At 34.4% G+C, this 26,774-nt stretch overlaps 1 protein-coding gene, 1 long non-coding RNA gene and 1 pseudogene across 2 annotated transcripts; 2 read left to right on the top strand and 1 right to left on the bottom strand.

Moving 5' to 3' along the window:
• The first annotated feature begins 2,229 nt into the window (after positions 1–2,229).
• On the top strand, positions 2,230–3,996 carry LOC107892431 (uncharacterized). Its single transcript, XR_005918375.1, has 3 exons — positions 2,230–2,915; positions 3,013–3,094; positions 3,178–3,996. It is a non-coding gene; the product is annotated as an uncharacterized lncRNA (long non-coding RNA).
• A 104-nt stretch (positions 3,997–4,100) lies between these two features.
• Positions 4,101–4,700, bottom strand: LOC107892432 (uncharacterized). Its single transcript, XM_016817514.1, has one exon. It carries the CDS (start codon positions 4,698–4,700, stop codon positions 4,101–4,103), a length of 600 nt encoding a protein of 199 aa, XP_016673003.1.
• A 9,970-nt stretch (positions 4,701–14,670) lies between these two features.
• Positions 14,671–25,584, top strand: LOC121221103 (ribulose bisphosphate carboxylase large chain-like; annotated as a pseudogene).
• Positions 25,585–26,774: the final 1,190 nt, after the last annotated feature.

Raw genomic sequence — 26,774 nt, 5'->3', positions numbered from 1 at the left:
GAAATTTTTAACAGAATGATCGATTTGCTCTTTGATCTAATGCCTAGAGATGAATTTGCTCATTTTTTGAATGAAGAGGGCAAAATATAATCATACTCTTAATACAAGGGTCTCATGATACTTTTACCCCTCCTCCTTTTATGACGAAAATTCTTAATGCTTAAGTTTGGAATAATTAACTTTTATTCCACTAATTATAGTCGATGATTCGTAAAATTTTAGAACTCTATTAACAATACATCAAATAAATTTTATAATATGCTTTCTTTGACTCCTTTTCCCCTCAATTTCCAGAAAGCATTTTTTTTTCTGTTAAATCATACAAATGTAGTGGAGGAGAGAGAAATTAGCATATGTTTTTCTTTTTGTTTTTTTTCAATCATCAATCAAATCAACTAATAAAGGATAACAAAAAAAATGGAAATCAATTTTCTCTAATTGAAAAATAAAAATAAAACCAAATTAAATTTTCTTTTATCTTCTTTTTATCTCATACATGCATGTTTCAATTTTTTTTTATATTTCAATTTGTGAAAATTGGTCTTCACAAAAACCAATTTACATTTTGTTTTATCCTTTATTAGTTGATTTGATTGATGATTGAAAAGAATAAAAAATCATAATCTAATTTTTTATGTTTTTCTATCAATTTTTAATCTTTAACTAATGGCAGAGTTGTCAAAAGAAGGCAAAATCGGGGTTTTTTACACAAATAGTATAGAAAGAAAAAATACTGAAATAGGATGTCAGAAAAAAATTTACCAAAAAAAGTTACTTTTTCATTGGAGCCTATTAGATAGGCGCCAATGAATATAATAATAATAAATTTTTTTTAATAAAATATAATTTTATATTTTTTAATATTTTTTAAAAAATACGGGTCAAAATACGGTCGGGTCGGGTGGCGCCTGTCAAGTAGGCGCCAATGAAGGAGCCTGATGGAGAGGCGCCAATGGTGCCCTCTGCCCACCGTTGCAATCCCTGCATGCTGCTGCTGCTAATGAATTGTCCCTTCATGCTTTTTTTTATTTTGGCTATAAGTAATAGCAAATGGTCTCAAACGCCACACGGTAGAGAAAAAAAACGAGAGAAAGGAGAAGAAGAGAATGAGAAGAAGAAGAGAAGAAGAAGAAGAAAGAAAGAAAAAAGGTAATGTATTTTTTTAATAAATAATTTTGTTTATAATTTAAAAGGTTTATAGTTTGTGAATTTTTTAGGATATATTTTAGAAAATATTGTGATTTTTTTGTTATTAATTATTAATTATTAATTATTAATTATCTATATTTAGTGTTTATAGTTTAGATTAGAATTTTGTATGAATATTTTAACTTTTTTGTATGAATATTATAATTTTTTTATGAATATTGTAATGTTGTATGAATATTGTAATTATTTTATAATTAAATTTGTATTTATAGTTTTGGATTAGTAATTTTTTGTATGAATATTGTAATTTTGTATGAATATTATAAATTTTTTGTATGAATATTGTAATTTTTTTGTATGAATATTGTAATTTTGTAATTTTGTATGAATATTATATTTTTTTGTATGAATATTGTAATATTATAATTTTGTATGAATATTGCAATTTTTTTGTATGAATATTGTAATTTTGTAATTTTGTATGAATATTGTAATGTGAGGATATATTGTAATATTGTAATTTTTTGTATGAATATTGTAATTATTTTATAATTAATTTGTTAGTAATTTGGGATTATGTTATAAATTTTTGTGTTTGTAATTATTTAAAATTTAATTTATTAGTAATTTAGGATTAAGCTATAAGTTGTTGTGTTTATTTTAGTATTTGGTGAGTTTAACATATAAAGTTTATAAAAAAATTAAAAATCATTTCATTAAAAGTTTAATTATAAAAAAATTAAAAATCATTTTATTAAAAGTTTAATTATAACTGACTTTTTTAATCATATAGTTGTTGTTAATTCATTTAATTTTTATATAATGTAACTTTTATATAATTAAATTTTATTTGATTTTGTATTTATTTTAATAGTAATTATTGATTTTTTTGAAACAAATTAACTGAATTCATTTTTTTATTACAGATTTGTAGGAAATGGGTTCTCTAATTAATAATAATAATCACATATCAAGTACTATTAATGAGATGGCAATAAAATTTATTTTTGATATTCATGTTATTTGTTGAATTAAATTATATTGTATTAACTATTTTGCTAATTTAATAATGTCAGGGTCTGTACCGCGCATTGAGGGGCCGTGTTAATAGTGTAGGGTTTCAGCCAAATGAACGCCTAATACCATACTTAGAGTTAGCCGGGTTCGGATCAGCGGCATTGATTCGGACTTTTGATCTGCGATACGACTTGATTTTCGCTTTAGTCGAGCGATGGCGTCCGGAGACCCACACATTTCATCTGCTGTGCGGAGAGTGTACCGTCACTCTAGAGGATGTTGTAGTACAGCTCGGGCTTCCCATGGACGGGAATGCGGTCACGGGCATAAGTTCAATCTCTAGGCCGGCTACCCTTTGCAATGAATTACTTGGACGCTCGCCAAGTCAGGGGAAATTTACCAGTTTGAGATTTTCATGGCTACATGCTAATTTTGAGCATTTGCCAAGTACTGCTAATGAATGGGAGGTGATGCAGGCTGTTCGAGCTTACATTATGCACCTTATAGGGGGTGTACTCATGCCAGATGCAAACGGCAATAAGGTCCACTTGATGTACTTACCCTTATTATCCAATTTGCATAACACTCGTTCATACAGTTGGGGGTCCGCAGTTTTAGCCATGCTGTATCGCAAACTTTGTCGGACAACAGCTCCTTCTGCGGTTGACATGGGCGGATGCCTCATACTGCTGCAGTCGTAGGCACTTTACCGGATGCCATTCTTGGCATCCATTAGTCATCAATCATATGTATTTCCACTCGTTAATAAGTGATGAATTTTTACTCATTATAATAATTAGTTGACTTTTTCTATATTATATTATTCTAACATTTTTGTTTTCGTAGGTGGAGTAGTAAGCCGGGTATCGAAAAGTCACAGACAATTCTGATATATCGTCTAATGGTTGAGAATCATGCTGGAGAGGGGGTAAATTTTTTGAATATAAACTTAATTTTATTATTTTATCTCACTCGACCCGCGTTAATATAACAATGTTATTAACTGTGCAGTTCATTTGGATGCAGTATTCTGCTCCGAAAATTATGGCAGTTATGCCATCATCTGCCCACGTCCACTCAAACCTATGGTGCATTAGCGCACCCATTATCAATTTTAACGTAGTGGAGTGGTATCATGGCAATCGAGTACTCTGACAGTTCGGTTGCATACAGTATATCCCGACACTACCAGTACAATTGGGGGAGATCCATGGGATGAGCAAGAAGGGGAGGTATGGAGATAATTGGGAAGAAGTGCACAAAGAATATATTACGATATGGAACAACTGGTTCGGGAGGGTACCTCAGATGGATCGTGCTCCGGATTTGCAACCCTCGTTAGAGTATATACAGTGGTACTGTGAGACAGGGAAACCATTTCTGTTTGGTGGGCGGTCGATTGTAGTCCCTCCGTATACAACACAAATTACGCAACCCCTTCAAGATCTGCATCATGCACCGGAGCCAGAGCTAGAGCCGAAGCCAGAGCCAGACAAGAACTACATTCTAGGGATAGTTCTTATCATCCAGAATTAGGGGGTGATGACTATTTCGTGGCCTCGTATCCACCTCAGTACTCCGCTCCTTCCGGCCAATATCCATTGTCGTACTCCTCTCCTCCCGAATCAAGTTCATCAATGGCATTTGAGACATATGATTATTCATCTATGTTTCACACACCCCAACATACTGTCAAGGAGAATGTTGATAACCGAATCGCCCACAACGTGAGCGTCGAGCTCCACAAAAATATACCCCTAGAACCACACCATCAAACCATCAATTTTAGGGGTTTTTGTAATAAACAACCTCATATTTATGTAATGATAGTTCTTATCTAAATAAAATTATAATGGTTTAAAAATGTCTCCATAACTGCAACAAATTGTAGACAATTTTATGATTCAAACCATATTTATGTAATGAAGTACATATTAATTTCTACCCGATTGAGACGATTGTCCAACATGGTAGTTTCGGAGAGGGCATTTATTCCGATTATGACCGGGTAATCTGCATACGCCACACAAATTCCTGTCAGATTTCTCCCTAATGTCCATTTCGTTATGGATTCTGGATGATTGCGGACGACCTTTCAGGTTTCTACGCAACCTTATGTCTGGGACTAGCTCGAAGGTCGTCGGAGGTACCTCCCAAGTAGATAGGTCAGGAAGCACGGGGAACTCGTTTTCCCATACACGCAACGTGCGTTCGATGGTGTACACTTCATCGATAATTTGTTCTATATTGAGCCCAACTTTAGCACAAGCTGCCACGACGTGTGCACATGGAAAATGAAGTGTTTGAAACCTCCTACAATCGCGCCGTCTATTTCGGAGATCAACTCCGTAGGACCTAGGTGGTATACTGGGTCGACAACTGATGGTCTCTGTAACTCGAAATGTTTCATTATGCCGTGAATATACTTCTACTGTCATCGACCTCGCCATTCGACAGTTTACAACCATTGCATCCTTAATGCCTTCGACAAAGACATGTCCCGCCTCCATCTGGTTCACTTGCTGCTGCTCCATTCTTGGCATCAAGGTAGCCAACCTGTAGAACGTTGCCGAGAAGACAGATGAAATTGGAAGATGTCGTATTTTTAATAACACAAAGTTGATCCCCTCCACTAAGTTTGTAGTCATTTGACCATAACGAAAGCCCTTGTCAAAACATTGAGCCCATTGCCACGGCTCCATGGTACCCAGCCACTGCCGGAAAGATGTGTTGGTTTGACCCTCCATGTCACTCTCAAGCCGGGCCATTCTTTGGCAAAAAATGTGTGGCTCTAGCTCGTACGCTGCATATGTATTAAAAAAATTTAAGTTACAGTATTGCTCTAAAACATTAAAACTTAAATTTAAAAGATAAGGTAATTCTTTACCCATTCTCACAACTTGTCTCTTCCAGTCTGCATTCTTATAATCTCGCTGGAAGTTAGCCGCGATGTGCCGGATGCAGTAAACAGATCTCCACGGTACACCAGAACGCCTAATGGCTGTAATTAATCCTTTCCCTCTATCGGAAATGATGCAAATATTATCATTGCTAATCACATACCTCCGCAAGTTTGTAAGAAAGAACTCCCACGATTCCATGTTCTTCTTATCGATGATGGAAAATGATATCGAGAGTACGTTCCTGTTGCCGTCTTGAGCAACCGCAAGAAGTAAGATCTGTGTGTATTTTCCATATAGCCAGGTTCCATCTACTTGCACAAATGGTTTGCAGTGGGGAAATGCGCGCACACATTGATGAAAAGTCCAGAACATCCGATGGAAAATTCTTTTTCTCGATTGTAGTTGGTCATTTGGCCCGTAATAAGATCGTGTCTGCAACTCAATTACAGTCCCCGGCACGTGTTCCCTTATGGTGGCTATCCATCCCTGTAATTCATTGTACGATGCATCAAAATCTCCATACAATTGCTCCATTGCCATCTGTTTAGCTATCCATGCCTTCCGGTATGATACTCGATACTGGAATCGTGCTTGTATTTCAGCAATCAGTACCGAAACTTTAATGGTCGGCATGTCTTTCACCATTGGCATGATGTATGTACAGATAGTTTTGGAGTCAAGTTTTCGATGATCTTCTGTCATACGTGTTGAACTGCATGTGTGGGGCCCAACAAATTTTTGTATCTCCCACATCTGCGACTTCTGCATAAATGCAGCTCGTATGCGCCAATTGCAGCCTTCTGCCGACCTCCAACACTCTCCAATATATAATGTTGGTTTAGACTCGATGACTTTGTAATTTACTGATATATTCATGCTATACCGCTTAATCGTAAACATGCATTCTTCCTTACTTTCAAATCTCTGGCCCACGCGTAACTCATCTGGATCAGAATATACGCCCATTCAGTAAGCATGTGGTATTTCAGGGTACTCCGAAAACTCAGCTGCCTGTGCTGCATCGGGGTCTATCCGAGACATGTGTGCCCCAAGATTATTGTGTATCACAATACGACGAATCTGGTTTCTGACTGAAGACGCATTAACGTTTCCATCCTCATTCACTCTTTCGTCGTCAATATCATCCGGGACCTCGTCTGCGTCGGGATCACTCTCACTATCCACTTCGTAATCAACAGGATCACTACTATAATATACATCATCACCAACCACATTAGTCTCGGTTGCAGCATTAAAATCAATATTTATCACATATATAGGTGATTGACTATCAGCATATGATACCGGAACCACCATACACGGCGCTTCAACTTTATCTTCTTCACCTAATGGAATGGGATCTTTAGTTGCCTCCACACTGGCTAACTCAGCAAATAACTAAATCAGTGCATTTTTGTTACTCGCAGTCCCACAATAAAGAGTGACCATTGTCTCCACTTCTTCATCGTCTACAAGTTCCATTTCGGTAAATTTTATTGGATCTGTTGAAACTGGAAACTTGTAGAAAACTTTTGATATCCTTCTCCCACAACGTCTATAAATTTTTTCACTAATTTTTTCCTTCATATCATCAAACGAGATATTTCTATCAAATCTCATTGCTACTTGTTTGCGACATTCAAATATACATCCCACAGTTGTTGTCAAAATTTCTCCATCGAAATAAACGCATACAAAAAACTGATTCTCCATTTTCAATACTAGATCTGTAAAAAAGAATTTCAAATTTCTTAAAACAGTTTCAAAATGTAAACAAATTACATAATAATTTTAATGCAAAATTTTTCATTCAGAAGCTAACAAAATTAATAACATGACAAAATAACTTTCAAATAATAAAATTACTAACAATACTCTACATTCTATTTAAAAAGAAAAACTAAAATACCTAATTTTTTTCTTCTTTTCCTTCCTTCTTTTCTTCTGCTTCCTTCCTTCTTATTTCTTTCGTTTCTGGAGTAAAATTTATATCTGTGTTGGGGGTATTTATAGGGAAAAATAACAGCATTGTCGCCTCTCATAATGGCACCACCATTGGCGCCTCCCAGGTAGGCACCACAATTGGCGCCTCCCAGATAGGCGCCAATACTATGTATTATACGGGTTATATACTAACTCGAAAAGTATAAAATTATATTTTATCAAAAAAATTATTATTATTTTATTCATTGGCGCCTATCTAATAGGCTCCAATGAAAAAGTAACCTATTTTGGTAAATTTTTTTTTGACATCCTATTTTAGTATTTTTTTTCTATACTATTTGGGTAAAAAAACCCCAAAATCGGGTTGGAAAACCCGATTTCTCTCTTCTCCACAAAATTTGTATGATTTAATTGAAAATTGATTAAAAAATGGAAATCAGTTTGGAAAATTTTTATTTTATTTGTTTTATTGAGATAAAAAAAAGTTGCTTGGTGTAGGGAAATATACGAATATGTTGAATTTTTGAAAATATTTTTTATATATTTAGAAATTATTTTGGATTATACTTTTATATTCATGTCTACATATTTTTAGTAATGAGTTTGATAAATGGATAAATGTCATGACGGATGAGATAATATCTATGGAACAAAACACTGTTGAATTGTCAAAATGTTCAAAATGAGTTGGATGTAAATGAGTTTTTAAAATCAAATGAGAGTCAAATGGTAATATCAAATTAAATAAAGCTAGGCTTGTTACAAAAGACCATACTTAGGGCCCTTTTGGATGGACGTTTATTTCTAGTATGGTGCGTTGAGCTTTCTTTTTGTCTCACGCTACAGTATCACTACAATATCTAACCTCACTGCCACCACTTTTTTTACACTAATCGCAAGTAAAAGCACCACCCATCCAAAGGGGTCCTTAGAAGGATGGTATTAATTATAATGAGATTTTCTCACTAGTCTCTTGGAAAGGCTCCTTAAAAATTATTATGATATTGGTGGCTCATTATGATTTAGTCTTTCACCAAATGGATGTGAAAACAACCTAATTTAAATGAATATCTTGAGAAAGAAGTTTATATGGACCAATGTGAAGGTTACTCAATTGAAAGAACAGGTCATATAGTGTGCCAATGTAACAACCCAAAATTTAGTGGTTTTGAAAATTACGATTTTGAAATCCCATTTTTGTAAATCGAGTTTGTAAATATTAAATAGAGATATTTACGAAGTTAGTGTATAGATGAATTGAAATTCGGTTAGTTAATTAAGACCTACAGACTAAATTGTAAAAGTTAAATCGCTATAGAATTTTAATTAAGAAAAGGCTTGAGGACTTAAATAGTAATTATCCAAAGGACTTAAATTATTATTAAACAAATTTTCTTTATGTTAATTGTGGGTAATGATGATATGGCTATTAAATAGTTAAAATTTAAATTAATAAATAAATGTAAATTTAGTTAATAATCATAATTAATTAACTTAAAGTAAATGTTAAGTATAATATATATTTAATAAGTGGGAAGAAAGATGGAAATGTGCATCTTCTTCCACTGGACACCAAATAGAAAAAAAAGAAAGAAACTCCATTTTTGTGCTAGCTATCATTCGACCATCTAAAATCTACTAAGGTAACAAAGCTTTTTTCATATAATTTTTATAGATTTTTTTATCATGGGAGCCTGGTTTAAGTAGTCCATGTATTAATTTGTTCAATTGTTAAAGTTTCAGAAAGTTTTCATTTTTGATTCCTTGAAGAATTAAGTGTCAAATTGATAGATTTTAAGCTTAGTTTAAGAAAAGGTCTAAATTGTAAAGCTTAATTGTTGATTTCGTACATTAGGGACTAAATTGAATAAAATGTAAAATTTTCATGAAATTTTAATAGAAATAGAAAATAGAAGGTCCCTAATGAGTAGATGTGAAATCAGATTTCAATTCAAAGCTCTAGATCAAAAGTTATGTTTGTCTTGGGTTTAGGGACTAAATTGAATAAATTGAAAAATACAATTGGCTTCTTATTTGAATGTGATTTGAATGGAATTTGAAACTGTGATTTTATTGAATTATTATTTGTAGCTAAAGGCGATGTCGAGCCGTCAAGAGGGAAAAGAAAGGTGAAAGCCGACGATGAGTGACGTGAGCTTTTGATTTGTATTTTTTATGATCCAAAATCAATCTAATTATTGCATATTCATGTTAAATTCCATAATTTAGTAATGAGGTGAGTATATAATGCATGTATGAGTTAATTTATGGTGATTGATATGGTATATCAAGATAGATAATTAAATTGAATAAAATAGAAAGTAGTATGATTTAATTGATATGTGGTATCTAGTATGAAATTGAGTTAAACAAGTTATATGTTGTATTGGAAGGGTGATTTGATGATGAATTGAGAATGATGGAATGTGAATTGATCTATGTGATGAATTGGAAATTGGTTACCTTATTAACTGTACGGGTTTATACTTTGGTTTATTCGATGATGCATTATGTGTACCAATATGATTGCTTCGGTTTATCCAATGAAGCACTATCTGTGCCAGTATGATTGCTTCGGTTTTTCCAGTGATGCACCTTGTGTGCTAGTATAATTGCCTCAGTTTGTCCGATGATGCACTTTCTGTGCTAGTATAATTGCTTCGATTCGTCCGATGATGCACATCGTGTGCCAGTTTATTTGCTTTGACTTGAAAATGATGCAATATGTGTGTTAGTATCTTTCCTTTGGTTTATCTGATGATGCACTGCGGCGCCAGATTGAGATGCAAGTTGACTAATCCGTGTATTCGTTTTGAAATTTGAGTCAGGTTAATAGGGTTATATAAACATGATTTGGCTATATGATTGAGTGAAATGAAATGTGAGTTGATTTGGTATAATTGCCCACATATGAAATGTGATATTCGGTAGCATGTGAAAGACCATGCGAAATGACTAAAAACAAGCATTGAGGGGCGATTGTGTTAAATGAGCCTATAGGCTTGGAAATGGTAAAAATATGACATGAAATGTTGATCATAGTAAATGAATAAGAATATGTGCCTATAGATGACAATGTGAATTAATTATGTTGTATAAAATATGAATGAAAAATGAGATTGAACATCATAATTGGTACATAAATGCAATTGAATTAGATATGTTACATCTTTGTTAATAGAACGAATGATACAAATGTTAGTTTGATTATCAAATGAAATGTTGTATGAGAATGATATTCTTATATTGAATATGCAATTTGATTTGGTTGAATTGTAGCATAATTAGATTGAATTCTTATATTGAATATACTTATTTTGTGACTTGAAATATGGAAATTACCACCAGCATTTTTGCTCAGCAAATGGCTTGTTTTCTTCTTGCGCAAGAATGGGTACATTTCAAAATTCCAAAAAGTGATTCCAGCATTCAAGAAACGACTTCCGACTCAACAACATTCGTAAAGTTCTTTCTCGTTTAGTATACGACATGTACCTTGGCTTATTTTGTATAAGGTTTGCAAATGGTCAACTTGGTTTATTATGTTGTAAATATAATGAAAAAGTTAATATTTATGCATGGAATAGGTGTTAATGGCTTAGAAATTATATATTGAACTTGTCTATATGTGGGAATGGTTGAATTAAGGTCTTAAGGCAAATAATTATGTATATATTAGGTATCTGGAAAGGTTAAATAGGTACCAATTGGTCTTTGTTGTAAGATAGGGATCACGTCACAATGTCGATCCCTTAACATCGTGACAAGACCAAATCAGTATGTTGCGTTGCAAGGAGGACCCCTTGGCATCACGATGTCAACCTGACATTTTGAAAATATTACAATTTAATCCTAATTCGACCTTGGGTTAGCATTAAAGCTTTCGTAAGCTCATATAAAACTCGGAAAGGTTTGTAAATAATATCATATTCATGAATTGCTCATAATTAAATGTGTATTGGTATAAATTGATTATATGTTATTGTAGTTGCTCTTGCAAAGAATGTGGCATCCTATAGCTCAAACTCGATAGTCGGGTCAGGTATAGGGTGTTATAGCTAACTTAAGAAGTCAATATATGGACTTAAACAATCTTCACAACAATGGTACATCAAGTTTAATGATTCCATAAAATCATTTGATATTAAAAAAAATTAATGATCAATTTATATATGAAAAGGCCAATGGGAGCAAGTTCATTTATTAGTTTTATATGTTCACAATATTTTTTTTGCTCCAAATTATTTAGGCATATTGTGTAAAATGAAAGTTTTACAATGCAATTAATAGGTTCCAAGTGAAAAAAAACCTATAACTATAATGCAGTAACTAGAAACTATAACATATGTTGCTGTAATGTTGCTAGGGTAGAGGGACCTAACAAGCTAAACACATGAATCCTAAAGAAAGTAGAGTCGCAACTAATCAAATTGAGCTAGCTTGGTTAGTCACTTATCACCTAAGGTTTTAGGACTAATCTTAAAGAAAAATCCTAAAAATTAAGACTTAGTCTCTCACCAAAATTTGAGTTCACGAGTATAGTTATGTGTAGGGAAAATTATAGCACTCGTACAACACCTATCTAATGATAGTCCTATAAGATTCGGTAACTAGGCTTCTAACATAAAAAATTCTAAATCGCTCTAAATGACAAAACCCAAAATCTAATAACATAAAAGAAGAAAAAAAAACCCTAAAATACAATAGCTAAAATCTAAAATCTAGTGCAAAATCAAGAATTTAACTTAAAATTTAGAATTAAAATTAAATTAAAAATTATAAAAAATAATCTTAAAGTCCAAAATCTAAAATCTAAAAATAATACAAAAATTAAGCCTAAAATCTAAATCTAAAACAAAAAATTAGCAAAAACAAATTAAGATCTAAAATATGAAATCCGCTTAAAGGTTAAACTAAAAGTCTAAATAATAATAAAAATAAATTAAATTAGACTTAAAATCTAAAATCTAGTTAAAAATAATGAAAATTAAAATCTAATAAAATACTTAATATACAAGTCTAAAAAATCTAAAGTCTCAAAACCCAATCTTTTAAAAAACTTAGTATTTAAATCTAGAATCTAAAAATCCAATTTAAAACTTAATATTTAAAATCTAAAATTTAAAGAGCTAATTTAAAGCCTAATATATAAAGTAAAAAAACTAAAATTTTAAAATCTAATTTAAATGTCGACTGAGTCTTAGCACGATTGGTATGGGCATTGTTGCCAATACTAGTAGACGTGGGTTCGAGTGTATTGAAGTGCATTATCCTCCTATTTATGGGTGAGAGAGGGGCTATGGGTAGTTCTAGGCATTGTGTCAAAAATATAGATATGATCAAAACCTATAATGAGATTGTTAAAAAATTAATTTAAATTCTAATATTTAAAATATAAAAAATTTAAATTTGATATGAAATAAATAATAATTAGATTAAAGAATAATAAAAGAGAAGAGTAAAAGAGAACAAGAAATATGAGAGCAAAAGAGAACGTATTTTTATTGATCAGTAGAGATGTGTACAATGCTTCTCCAAAGTTTATATTTATAGACATACGAAGTATAAATGAAACCCTGTAATACTCCAACTGACCCATGAATTAGTTATTCCTAAACGAGTCATGAAGGGTATAACGAACATACATTGTCTCCACATTGGACCAAGAACGGGATCGGAGGGATAAAAAATGGCTAATTCATATAGAGCCATTAAACCAACCCAACCAGCAACCGAAGCCGTATGCATTATATGAATAGAAAGCAAGTGACCGGGATCATTCAATACGATAGTATGAACACGATACCAAGGCAAACCCATGGAAATACCCTTTTATCAGCGAAAAATAGACATTATGTAACTTTATTGCATTGGAATACGTCCCCTTTTCGGTGGATTCTTTCGGAGAAAGGATTAATATTTATTCTATTCCATTAGTAATTAAGGGAAGAATTCAACTCAGTAGAAAAAAGAGAAGTAGATCTATTCTATACCCGATAAGTATCAATACGCAATGAGGGTTGATCCTATTTTTTATGAATGAACACATCCCTATTTGTTCGTCATTCAAAGGACCTATTGGTAAGAATTCTCATTCATTCATTCTGTCTTTCTTTATTTTATGGCCTTATTCTATCTATGTATAAAATAAGAGGCCAATATTATTAAGACCATTATTACGCTTCCAGATCAAAGTGGAATATAGTATTTAATTATTTTTCTATCCTTTAATGCCTATTGGTGTTCCAAAAGTTCCTTTTCGAAATTTGAGAGAGGAAGGTTCAGTTTGGGTTGACATATAGTGTGACTTGTCAAATATATTGGGTCATATAGGATTCCCCCATTCTCTCGCCCGATTGAGATATCCTCTGTTTCGCCCAAAAAAGATTGATTGAATTATCAAAAATTTGTAGCGTGAAGTGTAACGAAGTGCAATTAGAGATCTATTTCATTTTTGGGGGGGGTATCCAGATTAATATTTTCAATTAGAATGATTTATGGTTGGCTTGGTTGGACTGAAAAAATGAAGCATCTAGGCTCCGTTTAGAAAAACCCAATTGGTAATACATTTATGATTACCACCTATATCATAATCATAAATGTTTTTTATTTACAAATTCGAAATAGAAATAAGATCGATTTCAAACTATTAATCAATCGAATAATATGAGAAATAAATTGAATATTTGGCGAAAAACATGAAAGAAAAAGGGATTAAATTAAAATAAAAAAGGAAATGAAATCATAGCAAAAAGATGTGGTATTGGGTCATTTGTCCTATATGAGAAAATCAAAATCGGGTGGATCTTTACTCAGAGTAGAGCATAAACCTAAAAAAATTGAATAAAAATTTGATGAAACCCATTCAGGAACAAGAAAATGACATCGTGATTTGGATTGAATCCCAATGAAAAAAATAGATCAATGAAAAGTTTGTGCGATAAGTTTAGCGAATTTTTTCTATATTACAGATTATAGAAAAGCGGGCCAAAACTTATCTTTCTTTAATTTTATTTTGAATTTCATTTTATTTAAAAAATGTAAGAAAAAGCCCCTTCGTTAGAAATTAGAAGTTAGAAAAGGCATGCAAGAAAAAAATAAAGAATGGCTAGAATCTACACATTGATTTTTTTTCGCAATTTTTGTTGAACCGTATGCATCAAAAGGTGTCTGTACGACTACTAAGGGATACAATTTTATCCTAATCAACTTACTTTATCGAGAAAGATTACTTTTTTTAGGCCAAGAGGTTGATAGCGAGATGTCGAATCAACTTATTGGTATTATGGTATATCTCAGTATAGAGAATGATACCAAAGAACTGTATTTGTTTATAAACTCTCCTGGCGGATGGGTAATACCCAGAGTAGCTATTTATGATACTATGCAATTTGTGCAACCAAATGTGCATACAATATGCATGGGATTGGTTGCTTCAATGGGATCTTTTCTCCTGGCCGGAAGAGAAATTACCAAACGTTTAGCATTCCCTCATGCTCGGTGCCAATGAGTTTTTTATTTGATGGAAGGAAAAAAGAAGACTATGCCTTCACTATATGAAATATGAATTAGTAAGTAAAAATAGCATGGCACTTCGAATTCGATATGAATTTTTTACTTTTATTTTCAAAACATTAGATTTGATTCAAAAAAAGTAAGGAATTATAAACTTGAAAAACACAGATCAGGTTGCGCCATACATATGAAAGAATATAGAATAATGATGTATTTAGCGAATCAAATACCATGGTCTAATAAGGAACCTTTCAGATTCGTTGATAATTTTTTGAAAGATTTCTTCGAAAATGTTTCATTAACTCCTCATTTATATCGAGTAGACCTTGTTGTTGTGAGAATTCTTAATTCATGAGTTGTAGGGAGGGACTTATGTCACCACAAATAGAGACTAAAGCAAGTGTTGGATTCAAGCTGGTGTTAAAGAGTATAAATTGACTTATTATACTCCTGAATATGAAGTCAAAGATACTGGTATCTTGGCAGCCTTCTGAGTAACTCCTTAACCCGGAGTTCCGCCTGAGGAAGCAATGGTCACGGTAGCTACTGAATTTTCTACTGGTACATGGATAACCGTGTGGATCGATGGGCTTACCAGCCTTGACCGTTACAAAGGGTGATGCTACCACTTTGAGCCCGTTCCTGGAGAAGAAGATCAATATATATGTTATGTAGCTTACCCTTTAGACCTTTTTGAAGAAGGTTCTGTTTCTAACATGTTTACTTCCATTGTGGGTAATGTATTTGGGTTAAAAGCCCTGCGCGCTATATGTCTAGAGGATCTATGAATCCCTACTACTTATATTATAACTTTCCAAGGCCCGCCTCATGGCATCCAGGTTGAAAGAGATAAATTGAACAAGTATGGTTGCCCTCTATTAGGATGTACTATTAAACCTAAATTGGGTTTATCCGCTAAGAACTACGGTAGAGCAGTTTATGAATGTCTATGTGGTAGGCTTGATTTTACGAAAGATGATGAGAATGTGAACCCTCAACCATTTATGCGCTGGAGAGACCATTTCTTATTTTGTGCCGAAGCAATTTATAAATCACAGGCTGAAACAGGTGAAATCAAAGGGCATTACTTGAATGCTACTGCAGGTACATGTGAAAAAATTGATCAAATGGGTTGTGTGTGCTAGAGAATTGTGAGTTCCTATCATAATGCGCGACTACTTAACAGGTGGGTTCACTGCAAATACTAGCTTGGCTTATTATTGCCGAGATAATGGTTTACTTCTTCACATCCATCGCGCAATGCACGCAGTTAGTGGTAGACAGAAGAATCATGGTATGCACTTTCGTGTACTAGCTAAAGCTTTACGTATGTCTGGTGGAGATCGTATTCATGCTGCTACAGTAATAGGTAAACTTGAAGGAGAAAGGAACATAAATTTGGGCTTTGTTGATTTACTACGTGATGATTTTATTGAAAAGGATCGAAGCTGTGGTATTTATTTCACTTAAGATTGGGTTTCTAGCCAGGTGTTCTGCCCGTAGCTTTGGGGGTATTCACATTTGGCTTATGCCTTTTTTGACCTAGATCTTTAGAGATGATTCCGTACTACAATTCGGTGGAAGAACTTTAGGACACCATTGGGGAAATGCACCAGGTGTCGTAGCTAACTGAGTAGCTTTAGAAGCACGTGTACAAGCTCATAATGAGGGACGTGACCTTGCCTGCAAGGGAAATGAAATTATCCGCGAGGCTAGCAAATGGAATCTTGAACTAGCTGCTGCTTGTGAAGTATGGAAGGCAATCAAATTTGAATTTGACGCAGTGGATAAATTAGATAAACCAACTTGATAAATCAAATTTGAATTCGAAGCAATAGATACTTTGTAATCTAGTAATTAGTGTCAGTTTATTGAATTGCAATTAAACTCGGCCCAATCTTTTACTAAAAGGATTGAGCCGATTCTATTGTCTATATTTTTTATAGATATATTTTTATCTAGATATACAAAATCTTAAATACAAAAATAAAAGACTAAACACAAATCAAATTTTCTTCTGGGTCTATAATTAATTCTATGTATGGATCCTTAGGATTGATGTATTCTTTTCTATCCTATATACCACAGTTTCGGATCATGGATCGAGCCAAGCATCACAATTTCTTCTACCTATCCTGTATGTTGTCCTTTTGGTTCCGTGTTGGAATAGATACTTTAGGACGAGTGACAAAGTCGAATATTGAGGTAACTGAATTTGGCATGGAGTTCGCCTTGAGAAAAGTAATAAAAGGATATATATTAGTTAGCTTCATAGTCGAGTGCCCTTTCGAGAAGCTTGTTGATCCAGCAAGTATAGTGCGTAATATGAAATATTTAAGTTATGAATATTTTATGAAATTAAACATGTATGGTGCTCATAGTTTCCTGTGAACAATTCATGAACAACACCAATTTAACCTATTTTTTCCACCTATTGTACGCAACCTAGTAGTTAGTCCACCTCAAGAGGGTGTAGATACAACTAATAATTCAAAAAGGTAGTTAGTATGTGTTGATGACTTTGCGGCCAGGGCAGGGTCAGGAGTAGGGGTACTTCTATTTGATCCCAGTGGAAATGAATGGCAATACGGATTATCTTTTGGATCTCAAACATCCAAAAACACAATAGAGTATGAAGCTTTGATATCAGGGTTATAATTAACGCACCAACTAGGAGTGAAAGATCTAATCATCCATACAGATTCACGGTTGGTGGTGAAGCAAATGAATTGTAAGTACGAGGTAAAGAAGCCAATGTTAAAAAGATATCATTCAGTTGCATTTCAATCACTTGTAGGATTTGACAAAGTTTAGATAAAGCAGCTCACCAAGAATGACAACACATGTGCAAACGCTTTATCTAAACTGGCATCCTCTATTGTCATTAAGCAAAGAGGGAAAATTTTGCTGGAGTACAGGGATACCCCGAGCTATGACATGCCACAAGTTTTGAGTATAGATCAGGAGGAGACATGGATGATTCACATAGTTCGTACACTACAAGGAGTGTATGATAATCTGGACAAAAAAGAGCTCATCAAGTTACAATGCGAATTTGTAAGGTATATCCTTTTGAAGGGTGTACTATATAGAAAGGGGTCTTTACATTTGCTGCTGCGATGTCTATCACCATCTGAGGCTGAGTATGTATTGTAAAAAATCCATGAAGGCATCTATAGTGATCATTTGGGCAGAAGATTGCTTACCCAAAAAATCTTTAGGAAAATATATTATTGGCCTACAGTTCAAAAGAACGTACATCACTTGGTTCATACATGCAATTCCTGCCAAAGATATGCTCTGGTGCAGCAACAACCAGTAGAGCCACTCCAAGTCATGTTGAGCCATTGGCCATTTGTGACCTAGGGAATTGATATCCTCAATCCATTCCTAATAGCTACAGCACAGAAAAATTCATAGTGGTAGTTGTCGACTACTTCACCAAGTGGATTAAAGCTAAAGCTTTGGTGACCATCATAGAGAAATAAATGGAATTTTTTTCTGGAAATCAATTGTGTGCAGGTTTAAAATACCTCGCTTGGTTATCACAGACAATGGTACACAGTTTCAAGGAAAGTTCAAAAATTTATGTGCAGATCTTCAAATCGTTTTGGCTTAAAGTTCCGTTAAAATGCCACAAATGAATGGGCAGGCAGAAGAAATGAATAAGAATATTCTAACAACCCTACAAAATAAGGTCGGTGAGGCTAAGGGTATGTGGTTAGAGGAGTTTTTAAGGATCTTATGGGCCCTGCGAACTTTACATCATACTATAACGGGAGAAACTACATTTTCCCTTGTCCATGGCTCAGAGGCAGTAATTCCAGCTGAGGTTGGTATGCGGTCACATAGGATAACACATTTTAACGAAGATGTCAACCAAGAAGTTATCAAGCTTAACCTTGATTCATCAATGAATTTAGAGAGGCATCGGAGATTAGGAATGCAGCACGCACTTAACAAGTAATTTGTTATTACAACTCTAAAGTTAAAAACAAGCAATTCCAACTAGGTGATATTGTCCTTAGAAACACTGAGGCTAGCTTTCCAACTTCGTAACAAGGGAAAATGGCTCCGAGCTAGGAAAAGCCATATAAAGTTATTGAGAAGATAAGTTATGGACCATATAAACTAGCAAAAACGAAAGGCACAGTTCTACCGCGAACATGGAATGCTCGTCACTTTAAGAAATACTATGTATAATCTCTTACTCCTTAAATAAAAATATTCTTTTTATAAACACTTGTACTTGGTATGTCGTAAAGGTTTAATGATTTAAGATCGTAACCTCCAAAGCAATTAGCAGACCTACGCTCTTAGTTGATATTATAAGAGCTCGCAGAATTAAGCTCGCAGCTCCGACACAGCTAGTGGACCTATGCTCCCAGTTTATGCCATAAAGGTTTGACGATTTAAGATCGCAACCTCCAAAGTAGCTAGCAGGCCTACGCTCCCAACTGATGTCATAAAGGTTTGACAATTTAAGATCACAACCTCCAAAGCAGCTAACGAACCTACGTTCTGAACTGATGTCATAAAGGTTTGATGATTTAAGATCGCAACCTCTAAAGTAGCTAGCAGACCTATGCTCCCAGTTGACATTATAAGTGCTCGCAGAATTAATCTCACAGATGCAACACAATTGGCAAAGCTACCCACCTAGGTGGTATTCAAGGCTTAATTGGTTTGAAATCGCAACTTAAATTCCTTTGAGTTTGTTGATTAAAATTCACAACTCCAAATGTTTAGAAACATTTGGGTCAAAGTTGATAATAAGTCACCTAAACCAGAGCCATTGGATTGCACTAAGTCAATTAAAGGTTTTTGATATTACCTCTGAAATTTTAGTTAAGTTTAAATTTTGATACAAGCAATGTTGATATGCGAAAAACAAAATAAACTCACGAAAAGATATGATGTCATAATAGTAACAAGCAAATTTGGAATTTCACAAAGTTACATTTTTTCATTTCAAAAGGAGAAAACTAATACAAAATTACAATTACTTAAAGAATATCATCAACCCCCTATGGTCACTAAGGATGGCATCTTCTCTTTCCTTTCCAACAACTTCGAAGTTACCATTACCATCAGTAGGAGCAACGTGGACCTTGGCAGGGTCCCCATCAGCTTCATTGTTTTTAGTAGGAGCAACATTAGTCTCACTTGGGTCTTCATCCAGGAAAAAGTCTTTCGAGTTCTTCCATTTGGATACGAACTTATCCCAGGCAGCTCTGGAGGGAAAATGGGTCAAAACCTAGTTGGTTCATGTCCACATCGTAAAGAGCATCGAGATCAACCCTACAAGCATCAAAAGGGCCACTCATAACTTGGGCATACATAAGGATGTTTGACCTGAGTTCTTAAGCAATGTTACTCAAGTTCTCCAAAGTTTTCCTTTTGAATTTTGTAATAGGCCAATTTAGTCTAGGCTCATAAAAAAATAAACCCAAAATAATAAAATAAAGTCCAAAATTATATCATTTGGCCCGATCGGGATGGCTCATTACTTGAAAAGGTTGAAGGTCTATCTACAAGCTTGATGCATATGGAAACATTATCTTCAAGGACATGCAATCTTAGATATGATATGTAATCTTAGATATGATATGCAATCTTAGATATGATATGTAATCTCAGATATGATATGCAATCTTAGATATGATAGGCAATCTTAGATATGATATGCAATCTTAGAAGATATGATTTTGTAATCTTAGAGATTTAATTTGTAAATACCTTTTAATCTTAGCTGTTGATGTAATTAATCTGTACCGTTGGATTTGGGGAGGCCCAACTATAAATAGAGGCCTCTCCCTTCATTGTAAAGGATGGAGTTGGAGAGTAATAATAATTCTTAAGAGTATTTACTCAAATTTCTTTCTCTTGCGTTCTTATTTTCTGTGGCTTATTTATTATTGTTATTTGTTAAAGCGGTATTTATACATACATCCAATGAAACATTATATTGTTTTTTACTCGAATTTATAAAATAGAAAACTTTGAAAATAAAGGCAATACTCGGATTTAGACTCTTCGAAAAGATTGAGCCCTAAAGTATTGGGTTCCAATTTTCTTCCCTAAATTTAACTATCGAGAATGTTTTTAAAACAAAAAAATAAAAAGCTTGTCGTCGGGAATTCAATATGTTGTGTCCTAATGCATTGGATGTGTTGATTTCTCGAGATAAAATTTTTTTTCTTTCTAAAAATTAATAAAGGAAATATTCAATGTTTAGGAATTTGAGAAATTGTGCCCTAATGTATTGGGCCGCGATTTCTTCTTAAATCTTAAACAATTGAATATTCTTTTAAATTTTATTACATGAGTTTCTTGGACAAACTCATTTTTGAAGAAATAAAATATCGTGCCCTAACGCATTGGGTGTGACATTTTCTTCTCCAAAATGAGAGAGTCTTAATGAACAACTTAATTTAACTAAGGATCATATTTTTCAACTCTCGACATCAGGACACTAATTAATCAATTTGGTACCAATTTTTGGGCGTTACGAGGGTGCTAATCCTTCCTTGTACGTAACTGACTCCCGAACCCGTTTTTCTAAAACTCGTAGACCAAGGTCACTTTTCGGTGATCCAATCACACCTTAATAAAAGATTGGTGGCGACTCCAATTTTCATCGACAACTAATTTTCGTTTCTCAAAATAAAAGTTGGTTTCGACAGCTTGGCACTCCACTGGGGACTTTTTAAAAAATAAGAGAGTCGAAGCACAAAGTTGATTAATTTTTATCTTATGGTCAAAAAAATATTTTTTTTAAAAAATTCATGAGATCCTTTTGCATTCATTACTTTCTTGCTTAATTGATCTTTGCATTATACATTACATGAGTTGAATGATTTTACCCTTTTAAGTGAGAGTGAGAAACTATTTCTTCGTGAGGTTTTCACCTCCGTATAGGATAGCGGATCGCTTTCGGAATACATCGGTACCTATGCCTTCATGAGATTATCATCTCCGTATAGTCATAGGGAAAATGTGTTCCCCTGAACCGAACTTGATCTATATGAGCCTATAATGGGTGAAGATCGATGAATCTGCTGGTTCGGGTACCTTTGCCCTAGAAACCGAACCTCAAATAATGAACCTTAGGAACTTGCCCTAGGTAGAGCTATGTCAAACCCCTAGTGGTCACCCAAATAGGTTTTCTATTTATTCTTGCTTTAGCTTTGTACTAACCTGTTTTCTTTTTGGTTGCGATTGCATTGCATTTTCATCATAAAAAAGAGGTGTTGATTCACGTTCAGCTGCTAAATAGAGAGCTTGTTATAAGAAAATGAGTTTCTTGATAAAGTGGATGATAATATGGTTGCCCGAATATGGTCCAAGAAAACGTGATAAGAGAAGGATGATAGTTTAATGGAGAACTACACGACTATGGCTCCGTTTCTCAAGGATTCAAGATAACAAAGATTATTCGAGAGCCATTGAACTTTCTTAAAGAGAAGCCAACGAGCATCACGAGGATGAGTGAGCAATGAGTTGCAGCCCGGATCAAGCAAAGAGGAGATGGAAGAGATGTCCCTTTTAAAGAGTTCGTGAGATTTATCTTAACGCTCGAATGAAGAAGAGGATCGAATGTCTTCGCCTATGAGGGCAAGGCCATATAAATATCCATTTTATGTAAAGAGATTTAATTTCTAGAAAAGTTTTCTAAATGTAACTGAATCAGAATCAATGTCTCTTTAGGCATTCATTTCATGCATCTGCATTACATGACATCATATGCATTGAAAGAATCTAATTGAGTAAATTTATTTCAATTAATCTGGAAACCAACCAACCCACCAAACACCGCTACGGTACTCGATCAAAAACTAAGGACATGGACCAAAGGATGGAAAGGCTAGAACAGTTCCAAAAGGAGATACAGGATCAGCTTCAACAACAAATGAATGAACAGCTTGAGAAAATTCAGCAAAAAATGATGGACAAAATGATGGAATCTCAAGGGAGTATGATGGCTCGATTAACTCAGTTGTTGATTAGAGGAACTAATAAAGGAAAGGGCTCTATGCTCAATGTTGAAGAAGGAGACAGTGAGGGACCTGTTTATCCCCTAAGCTTTACCCCTCAGCATGTTGAGGTATATCCGCACAAATCTTTTGGCACCATCAAGCCTCAGCAGTTTTAGACCAATGTTGTAACACCAATGAATTTTCAAGCTGGATCAAGCTCTAATCCCGGAGACAACCTTGTTAATCCTGCTATCCCTGACTTCGACGAAACAGCTAAAAAATAGAAAATGAAGTATGAATTGCCACAACAGCTAGAAGAAAAGTATAAATGGCTCGAAGAAAAGTTTAAGGCGATGGAGATCACTGAAAACTATTGTGGGATCGACGCTAAAGAATTGAGTTTAGTTCCGGATTTAGTACTCCCTTACAAATTCAAAATGCCTGAGTTTGAGAAGTACAATGGAACTTGTAGCCCCGAAACTCATATTACCATGTTTTGTAGGCGGATGACTGGGTATGTTAATTACGACCAACTACTGATACATTGTTTCCAGGATAGCCTCACAGGGGCAGCATCCAAGTGGTACAATCAATTGAGCCGTACCAAAATTAATTCATGGAGAGATTTAGCACAGGTATTCGTAAAGCAGTACAATCATGTAATTGACATGGTACCTGATAGAATCACTCTACAAAACATGGAAAAGAAACCCGGAGAAGGTTTTAGGCAATACGCACAGAGGTGGAGGGAGGTTGCCGTCCAAGTTCAGCCATCTCTTCTAGAAAGAAAGATGACCATGCTTTTCGTTAACACATTAAAGGTCTCATTTATCACACATATGTTAGGAAGTGCCACAAAAAGCTTTTCTGACATAGTTATGAATGGTGAAATGATAGAAAATGCTATCAGAAGTGGAAAGATTGATGTTGGAGGAAATAACGGAAGGCAAGCCTCAAGTGAAAATGAGGTGAATAGCATATCGATTGCGGTGAATCCACCAAGAAAAGTGGTTGCTAATCAGCAGGGTTCATCAAGACAAGAATCAGGTGTAAAGCAAGGTACTGAGAAGCTCCAGTTCACGCCAATTCCAATGTCGTATAAGGAGCTATATCAAAGCTTATTCAAGGCGCATGTTGTTTCCCCTTTTCATGTGAAGCCTCCACATCCTCCGTACCCCAAATAGTATGACGCAAGTGCACAATACGATTATCATGCGAGAATTATGGGGCACTCAATTGAGAATTGCACTACATTTAAAAAGCTAGTTGAAAGACTAATCAACATGGGTGTTGTCAAGTTTGGTGACTCATCTAGTGCAGAAAATCCACTACCCAATCATGATTGATAATGGATTGAATGCAATGTATGAAGAAGTGGTGGGAAATGATCACATCAATGTCATATATGAAGACACACTTGAAAAGGAACCTAGTTAGACATCCACCCTTATAAACTTGAGAGTGTTCTAAATAATCGGATTGTAGAAGAAATCTCTGTAGCATCTAGAGCTTATTTTGAGTAATGTTCAGAACACACTTGTTGCCTTTAGCCTAGAGGCAATAAGAATTCCTTTATGAAATAGGCTCATGTCTGAACGTCGTTATTCTAATAAATACATCTTTGCATTCATTTTTGAGTCAATTTTCTTTCATTCTTCTCGAATAATTATTCTTTCATTCTTTTGGATTTTCTTCCACATTATTCCTTTATTAATTCATAATCATAATTGAACAAATAGTTATTCATAAATTTATACATTCTTTTGTATATTCTTTGATATTTATTATGGGTCCCCAAATTAGGGGTGTTCATTCGGTTAACCGACTGGTTAACCGACCCGAAATTGCTATAACCGAATTAACCGACCTTCTAAAATTTTTAACCGTTAACCGAACCTAATTTTTTTAAAAAAATTAACCGAACCGAATTTTTTTCGGTTAATAAGGTCAGTTAACCGAATTAACCGAAAATTATGTGTTTTTTATTTTTGGTTAAAAATTACCCGAATTACCCGAATTACCCGATTAACCGAATTAACCGAATTAACCGAATTAACCGAATTAACTGAATTACCCGAATTACCCAAAAATTACCTGAATTACCCGAAAATTACCCAAAAAGTTCGGTGTTGAGCTTGAGAAAAAATTGGGCCGGGTTTAATTTGACCTATTTTAGTCCCTACCCTGCAAAATTTGGTTTACTTGATTTTTTCCGGTTAACCGACCGGTTTCGAACCGATTTAACCTTTAACCAAAAAATAAAAAAAATTAACCGACCCCCGACCAAATTTTTTCGGTTAATCGACCGATTAATCGAACTCGATCGGTTAATCAAAAAAATCGGGTTAACCGAATTATGCACAGCCCTACCCCAAATATCAATAACATGAGTGACGCTACTACAGGCTCAGAATTCCCTTTTGAGCGAGGCATATGTTTAGAGGGATTTCATGACTTTGAAAATGACATAGATTGTAGCTTATCTCCTGACTTGCTGAGGATGGAAGAGCAAGAAGAGAAACAAATTTACCTCATGAGGAGACAATAGAGATTGTGACCTTGAGGGAACATGCATGACCGAAGTAAACAAAGCAAGACGTTGCTGAGTTACTTCAAGAATTCAAAGATATCTTCGCATGGTCATACCAGAATATGCCTAGATTAAGCATTGTCATTGCAATCTGAACAACAGCACAATATCACAAATTTACAGTATGTTCAAGATTAGCATCATGAACGACGCATTTAGAATTCTTTGCTGGGGCAATGCCTTCTTCTTTGGCTCATCATGGTTTTGCCCATCGAAGTCAAGTTGTCATTTCTCTATTGTTGGATTTCATCCTAATTGAAGAGGAAGATCTAAAATTTTTTCGTCATAGTTAAATTTCACCCTAAAAGGCTCTATGAAAGAAATTTGATGACAAAGAAGATCTTACGCATACAAGATGAAGGTGGAAGATTTTATGTAGAGGACTTTACCTAGAAAAGTATTGATTCTGATCAAAAGAGAGAACAAGGACTTGCCTAATCCTATGAGTTCAGATTCAAAAAAAAATGATGATGGAAAAAAGGAAAAGAAAAAGAAAAAAAGAAAAAGAAAAAGAAAGAAGAAGAGGAAAAGGAGAGGCCAAGGTGAAAACCTGCAAAGGGCACCTTGAGACCAAAGGAAATTTGAGTTGAAAACCCGAAAAGGACGGCTCAAATTTTGGTTCAAAATGGGGCATAAGATGATCAGAGTTACTCAAAAGTAGATCAAAATGGGGTATGCGGTGATCTTACTATGCTTGAGACGGTAGGAAAGGGTACGCGAAATCTTGGGGCATTGGCAGAGTAATGTAGATATCCTAAGCATATGTCAAACTCAGAATGGTCTTTAAGAATTTGTACAGAGAAGTTCAAGCTGCGATATTTGGGGCACCTAGTTTTTATACTATTTATATTTGCTTATTCTTAGAATACTTCATTCTTTTTCAAGATAAAAGTCAATTCCTCTTTTATTCTCAATATTCTTGATAATTTATTCATTGCAAGCTATGCTTTCAAATCAATTCTATTTTATCCATCGCTTTGTTCTTTTTGCAAGCATGTTGCATTAGAATAACGATTAATGGACTAATAAAACTTTCAAAAGGGAAGTTTTGCATATTACTTTAGAAGTTTCTAAATAATACGGGAACCTGAAACAGGACTATTGTTTAGAGCGCACCAAGTTTAAAGGTTAGAAATCTGAGAAGGAAGAGTCTAAATTAAGATTTCCTCTTTGGATTTTATTGTTAAAAACATTGATTGAACAAAATGACAAGATGGGGTGTTGGAGACAAAGCTTCATTGAACAAATAAGCGATGATCACCTTGTGATAGGAAGAAGTTCCTTTTGAAAAGAAAATTCTTCATTTGTGCATAAGCATTTGGTATGACACCCTGGAATGGTGTAAAGAACCAAAGAGTTTCACATTTTGTATTCTTGAATTACGATGGGAGTGGACTGAGAAAAAGTTAGATTCTTCTACCCTTGGGTCATAGTGGGAGAAAGATGATACAAATTTTGCGTCCCAGTAGATTGAACTTTGAAGTTCATAGTGGGGGCAATCTGATCAAGTGTTTTTTTGGAGATGCCAGCTGAGCAAAAAGGCGTCAGTGTTAAAGCCTTAATAAACTTTGAGCAATGACAACCTAAGCGGGATCATTCTCGGAAAAAAAAATTATGCATTCATCCAAACACCATTCACACATGCCCAATTAGGAGCATTTGATTCATTTTGATCAT

Source organism: Gossypium hirsutum, chromosome D09 (assembly GCF_007990345.1).
Source record: "Gossypium hirsutum isolate 1008001.06 chromosome D09, Gossypium_hirsutum_v2.1, whole genome shotgun sequence".
NCBI lineage: Eukaryota > Viridiplantae > Streptophyta > Magnoliopsida > Malvales > Malvaceae > Gossypium > Gossypium hirsutum.
Note: the sequence above shows the minus strand (reverse complement) of the source record. Positions and strands in the feature narration are given on the sequence as shown.